This window comes from Bos indicus, chromosome 4, assembly GCF_029378745.1.
Source record: "Bos indicus isolate NIAB-ARS_2022 breed Sahiwal x Tharparkar chromosome 4, NIAB-ARS_B.indTharparkar_mat_pri_1.0, whole genome shotgun sequence".
Classification (NCBI taxonomy): domain Eukaryota; kingdom Metazoa; phylum Chordata; class Mammalia; order Artiodactyla; family Bovidae; genus Bos; species Bos indicus.
This window is the reverse complement of record NC_091763.1, coordinates 115,135,163-115,142,213: the sequence shown is the minus strand read 5'-3', so window position 1 is coordinate 115,142,213 and position 7,051 is coordinate 115,135,163. Positions and strand designations below refer to the sequence as shown.

Sequence of the window (7,051 nt, the reverse complement as noted above, 5' to 3'; positions counted from 1 at the left end):
GGTCCCACATACTGCAGGGCAACTAAACCTGTGCAGCAAGTTCCCATGGGCCTCAACTAAGACCCGATGCAGCCAAATAAACACATTAAAAAACCCCCAAAACTTGTAGCCATGTGTGGCGATACGTGTTAGCTAATTGTTGGTGATTGCTTCACGATACGTGCCTATGTCAAATCATTCTGTCACATGGCTAAAACTAATACATTGCTTATATCTCAAGCAAGGCTAAACTTCAGTAACATCTGGGTATACTTCGAAATGTTTTCTATTTAAGTTTCAGAAATTATAGGATGTGCAGATTTTTCTCAGGTTAAAATCTAATGTAGGAAAAACATTCAGGTCTTTTTGAAAACTGTTTTTCATATGAGACAATATTGCAATGGATTATTTCACCTTCTGTAAACAAACTGCATTAATAAAATTGAGGGAGAAGGAGGTTTTCAACCAAAATGAATGTAGGAATGAAATGTGAAGCGTGTAGTATTTGGCATCTACACAGGCAAGATGGGGACTGGCTTGCAGATCTCGCTGCTGGGGGTTAGGGGCGGGGATGCTGGGCCAGAGCTTGGGGTGCTTCCCTGGAGAGCAAGCTCAGGCATGCAGCACAGTGGGGGGCTCTGCAGTGCTAGTTTCTGGAGTCAGCGGGCACAGGAGACAATACTGGGGTAACTACAGGGGTGAAGATGTTTTTTAAAATGTGTAATGTCTGGATATGAAAACGTTTTCTGTTGTGCATTCAGTGAAGTTCAGAGAGGCACTAGCCAGAATCCACCGCTCCTTTCTGATGCATTCGTTCAGTGAGAAGAAAACTTATGGGGATAGCCATGATTTTGTTTTTAACCTGTGTGATGAATAAGAACAGCATCTCAAATCTGTCCTTTGATACAGACAGATGGCCACTGTAGTCTCTCTTACTTAGCTTCATAGTAACCAAAGGTGAACTCTGTCAGTGCTAGTGTCTGAAGGCCGCATTTGGTCTTTCCATGTGGAGAAAGTTGGAATTTCCAAGCCCCGAACTCAATGTGTTGAAAAAGTTTCTATAATTAAATTATCTTAAAATTTCTTTTTCCTGCTCCCTTTTTCCGTTGGTAGAATATTTCATTTAGTTAATTCCAGATAAATTTAGTCCCTTCATGGTTATTCTTGATCAGTCTTCAATTTTTTTAAAATTGTAGTTGATTTACAATATTGTGTTAATTTCTGCTGTACAGCAAAGTGATTGTTATACATACATATATATATTGTTTTCCAGAATGGTTTATCACAGGATATTGAATATGGTTTCCTGTGCTATACAGTAGGGCCTTGTTGTTTATCCATTCTGTATATAATAGTTTGCATCTGCTAATCCCAAACTCCCAATGTATCCTTCTCTCACCCACCACCCCACCCCACTTGGCAACCACAAGTCTGGTCTCTGTGTCTGTGAGTCTGTTTATATATATATATAATTGTGTGTATGTCTGTGTGTGTATGTCTGTCTGTCTAGGGGAAAGGAGATGGTAATGTTACAGTATGATTTCTCCCCAAGTAAATTATCAAAAAAATCACTTGTGTATCAAAGTTAGGGCATTTAAAAGATACTAAGTTACATTATTTGACTTACGTATGTCTTGGATCTATAACTAAAACGTTCTCTGTGAGCAAGAGCCATCTTTATTTTATTTTGCAAAATGAATATGGCTTTCTGCCTAATTTAGAAAACACTAATTGTACATTTTCCAAAGGCCATTTTGAGACATACTTTCTTCATAATCATAGGGGTTATGTCTATGAAAACAACACAACAGAGGAATTTGATTGGGGCAATAAAATAATGAATAAGAGAATGGGTTTTCCACTTCTATTTACTGTGTAACTTTACCCAATCACTTAATTTTTCTGAAGCTCAATTGTGTCTCCAGCAACTGAGCGATAACAAGCTTCTTTCTCCTAAGTTTATTTTGATGATTAAATAAAATGAGTACAAAGTGCTTTTGAACTGCTTTACAAAGTTAACTATCATCATCACTATGATTATGGAATTTCAGACTCTATGAGAACAATATGGAACCTGAGGGCAGGGAAGAAATATGACAGCATTTACTTATATTTGCTAAGATTTAATAATGAAGACAAACAAGGACAGACCCACCCATGGAGGATGTTGTATAGATCTGAAGTTTGTAATAGTGAGTCTAGTTCTAGTACATTTTCATCCACCATCCTTTGTTCACTAACAGAGTCTCAGGATTTCGCTTCCGGGTTTCAAAGAATCTTTGCCTGCTGTAAGACAGTTGTTTCTTGAGTTTGGTTTTCTCTCCAAATGCTTAAGCCTTTTTGTTTTGATTCCAATAGACTGCAGCCTCCCATCGCCTCACTTCTGCCCCGACATGCTGCTCTTTTCCCAGAGGCAAAGAAACTCAGATGGCTAAGTGGGAAAGGCTTTGGGTAACATGCTCTGGCTCTACTCAAACCCCCCTTTATTGCCCAGGGATACCTGGTCATGGGTTTCCCTGGAGGCTCAGACAGTAAAGAATCCGCCTCGAAATGCGGGAGACCTGGGTTCAATCCCTGGGTTGGGAAGATCCCCTGAAGGAGGGCATGACAACCCACTCCAGTAATCTTGCCTGGAGAATCCCATGGACAGAGGAGCCTGGAGGGTTAGCGTCCATGGGGATGCAAAGAGTTGGACGTGACTGAGTGACGAAGCACAGCACAGCACAGCACCTTGTCATAATCACAGCCTGGCCAGGACACCCTGGTGCAGGGTGCTCCCCACTGCTCCTCTCCTACTCCAGAGCTGTGTGTGGTTCTAAAGAGTGTGTTCTTACCTTTTGTTATACATGCCAAGGATGCTTTTTAAAAATAGTTGCCTCCCACCTCATTTTTTTTCTTTTACATTGATTTTTTTTGCCTTAATATTCTCCCTTTTCCCAAATAATCACAACAGAAATGAGTGGTCACTCCTTTAAGCTGAAACTGATGTTCTCAGATTGTTAAAGTGACATCTGGATAGAAATTCACATATATTAGAATTCATGCAGGAATACTCAAAATAGTTGAGAAAAGATACCTGCTTTTTTTTTTTTTTTTTCACATTCCCCAAACCCAGTTACTCAATTTAAAAATCTTTAATGGAATTGAATCTTGCTTTTCTTGGAGGGAAGGAACAGAACCTGATGGAGAGAAACAGGAAACGAAAAAAGCCAAGAATCTGAAAGGAAGTAAATCAAGAAGAAGGACTCTGCTTGTGGTTCTTTATATGTTGTTTTTATCTAAAGAAATGGACTCAAATAGCACCAAGCTTGGAGGCAACACAAGGCAAGCAATCATTTTTTGGGGTGGCAACGCCCTTCTTAGCGACCCCACTTTATTAAGGATGTTACCACTTATTTGTTCCAAGGGCTCCGTTTTTCTCACAGGGGACGGGCACTCCTCTTCTTGGGTTCAGGATTCGGGTCCTGCGGACATGCGGGACTTTTCTTGGCCAAGACAACGTCATCAACAGTCAGGAGCTGTTGAACCACGTCAGCCACGGCTCGAAGTCCTTGGGCTTTGGCTATCAGGGTGTCCCACACTTCTTCCTGGGCCACATTTATTATCCCCTCGACCCCCACTCCTATGAGGAAGTTTCCAGCCTGGTGAGCTCCGTTCATTTCTGCCATCACGTGAGGGACAGCTAAGCCCGCGTTCTCTGCCAAGGTTTCCGGAAGAGACTGCAGGGCCTGGGCGAACGCCAGGAAGGTGGGGCCGTTGGGCCCTTCCAGTTTGGTCCCTGTCTCTGAGAGCATCTTCGCCAGGGCCATCTCTGTGGCCCCAGCTCCGGGGAGCAGTCTGGGGTCCTGGCACAGCTGGAAGTAGGCGTCAATGCCGCTGTAGGCGGCCTGCTCGGCCCCCCGCAGCCCATGGGCGGTGGCCCCCCTGAGGACCAAGGTGAGGGCAGGGGTTCCTGTACTCTCCCACTCAAACACCACGGCCAAAGCTTCTCCCAGCTCCTGCCCGTACACCCTCTGACACTTCCCTGGCTCCAGCGGAGGAACGAGGTAAGGCGTCAGAGGGGTGCGCAGCACCTCACTCAGATAAACCATCTCCCGCCGGGACGCGACCTGGATCACCATGAGGCCGTACTTGTCCGCGTGCGTGAGGGTCTTCTCGTCGATGTCCCCCGAGACCACGACCACGTTAGCCGCAGCGGCCAGCTGGGCCACCTGCTTTTCTATCAGACTCTCGCTGCCTTTCCGGAACCGGATCAGGTCATCGGGGCTGGAGAGCCGGGCGGTGGCCGGAGCAAGGGGGCGGGCGGGCCCGAAGTCGCAGGCCAAGAGAGCCACGCGGGCACCACTGAGCACCATGGTCACCTGGCCGCAGGGCTTGCCCGGCAGGGCCAGGCCGGGCAGCAGGCACGAGTCCTCCTGCTGCGCGCCGGGCAGCGCGCACACGCCCACGCGCTCCGGCCGGAAGCCGCCGTCCAGCTCCCGCGTGGCCCAGCACGCACGCGCCACCAGCCCGGCCAGGTGGTCGGTGCGCCAGAGCGCGTGCGTGTTCATGACCGAGCGCAGCGCCCAGACCGGGTCCTCCAGGGGCCCCAGCGCGCGGACAGCCAGCGACGGCAGCAGGGCCAGCGTCTCTGCGGCCACCGCCGCGTAGGCCTCGCGGAGCTGGGCGCGCGGCAGGCCGGCCCGAAGCAGGCGCTCAGCCTGTGCCAGCAGCGCCTGGGCCAGGAGGACCACGAAGGCCGCGCCGTCGCCGCTCTGCTCCGCCTGGCCCTGCGCCGCCTCCCGTAGCAGCCGGGCGGCCGGGTGCTCCAGCTCCAGCGCCCGCAGGATGGCCGCGGCGTGCCCCGTGAGCACAGTGTCTCCTTTGGCGGTGACCAGGAGCTTCTGCCGCCCCTGGGGCCCGTAGCAGGGCCGCAGGACTCGGGCCAAGGTGTCTGCCGCGGCCAGGCTGCTCAGCAGGTGCTTCTCCTCAGCCGGCAGCCGCTCGGGCAGCTCCGGCGCAGTTGGAGGAGCTCTGCGGTCCATGGCGCGCGCGGGGGCCCAGCGGGCCGCACACACGCGCTAGAACAGCCGCGAGGCGGCCAGAGAGGCGATCTTTGAAGGCTCTCCAGGGGTCAGAGGGAAAAGCAGTCTCTGGAAAAGTAGGCACAAGGGTGATCTGCTGAGACCTCAGCCCTAAAACCACCCCCACGCCCCCGAGTTATCTGCAAAGGAACGAGCCTGCGGGGCCTCTGGAGCTTGTGTGCTGAAACAGATCTTACCTCGATTAAGTCACAGAGTGGCACACGGAACCAGGCAGGGAATGAGGTCACAGAAGGACGGACCATGAGTTGGGAGGCTCTGGGGCAGGCGGCTGTCAGGCTTGTTGTCCAGCAGAGAAAGGACACCGGTGCCCGCGGCCCCGGAGTTTCTTTTAAACTTTCAAGACAACAGATGAGGACAGAGAAGAGAAAACCAAAGGAAAACACCCACTCTCTTCAGATTCTGGGTGATGCTGTGGCTCCTGTTTGGTTGGTTGGGGGTTTGTTTGTTTGTTTGTTTGTTTTGAGAAGGAAATAGTTTTGTTTACTTTTTGTGCAGTACTCTGTAACCCTAACCACCTCAGTTACCTGTGTGCCCAGGCCTCTTCGGCTACCTTATCCTCATCAGGTTCCTTAAGGTGTCTGCTGGCCTGTTTGTCTTTCAAGCTGCAGGAGTGAGAACCTGCCCAGCATAGGACAAGTCTTCCCAGTGACAGTGACTGACCTGGCAAAGGCAGGTCAAGACAAGGGAGGGGAAGAGGCCAACAGCCTGCAGACCAATAGACATGGTCGCAGAGGAGTGAGAGTGAACGGGAAGGCGGGAAAGCAGAGCAAGCGAGACTGGGCCTGCCACCCTCCCCCTCTGCCCTTAGAATCTGAGCTCCCTTCTTCCGACCTCCCTCTCTTCCTTCTCCTGCTCCTTCCTTTCTGCAAGTGGCACCTCCTGGAGTAATGATTGCTTCTTTTTTAGTCTGTGTAACAAGTATTTACAAGCATCCAGCTCATAGTTCAGTGTACTGGGGACACAAAGATGGCAGGCATGTGAGACCGGTGCGGCAAAGAGACTGGTGCCACATGGGTACAGCTTCCTTAGGTGTTGGGGTGCTAGCTGGCGGTGATGAACCTAGCTGTTAAGATTAGGGAAAGACCTGTGACATCCGGGAACCTAAAAAGAAATGACAGAAATGAACTTATTCACAAAACAGAAACAGAGTCACAGACGTAGAGAAGGAATTCATGGTTACCAGCCGGGAAGGATGAAGGGAAGGGATCGTTAAGGAGTTTGGTATACACACTGCTTGTAAAATGGATCACCTGCAAGGTCCTACTGTACAGCACAGGGAACTCTGCTCAGTGTTACGTGGCAGCCTGGATGGGAGGGGAGTTTGGAGGAGAATGGGTACGTCTGGCTGAGTCCCTTGGCTGTCCGCCTGAAACTATAGCAATATCAGCTATACTCTGATATAAAATAATTTAAAAAAAATTAGGGAAAGAGAGAAAAGCCATTTTTCATTTGGAAAAACTGTTTTTACTTCAATTAATGGCGAATGAAAAAGGAAAACTTCTAAAAACTAGAACTCTGAAACTGATTATACCAGGCAGGATTGGTGGTAGTTTGGTGAGTGTTGTTTTAATATTTCCACAGACAAATGGATAGTAATAAAGAAAAGGAAAAGGATGTCACATGAACGTTAAATACAATTAAAGCTAAAAAAGATAAATTTGGAGAAAAATTTTTCTTTGAAAAGCAACTTGATTCCTTTTGTAAAAATAATAGCCATTCATCACACAACTATAAGGAAAAACAACAAAGAAAGTAAACCTTATTTGGAATCCCAGCCCAGAGACAGTATTTGTTTATATTTTGATGAACAGTATTACATTATGCCCATATGTATATACTGATTGTTGTGGATTTACACAGTTTTACATAAGTGGGTTCAGTTCAGTTCAGTCGCTCAGTCGTGTCCGACTCTGTGCGACCCCATAGACGGCAGCCTACCAGGCTCCTCCGTCCTTGGGATTTTCCAGGCAAGAGTACTGGAGTGGGGT

The 7,051-nt window shown here is 48.5% G+C and overlaps 1 protein-coding gene across 1 annotated transcript; it reads right to left on the bottom strand.

Annotated features, from left to right (window-relative positions):
- Positions 1-3,335: 3,335 nt before the first annotated feature.
- On the bottom strand, positions 3,336-7,051 carry CCT8L2 (chaperonin containing TCP1 subunit 8 like 2). The gene has a single exon (XM_019959361.2). The coding sequence runs from the start codon at positions 5,001-5,003 to the stop codon at positions 3,399-3,401; it is 1,605 nt and encodes a 534-aa protein (XP_019814920.2). The 5' UTR covers positions 5,004-7,051; the 3' UTR covers positions 3,336-3,398.

Excerpts from the sequence above, each read along its gene's own strand:
- CCT8L2 (XM_019959361.2), bottom strand. The coding sequence starts at position 5,003 with ATGGACCGCAGAGCTCCTCCAACTGCGCCGGAGCTGCCCGAGCGGCTG.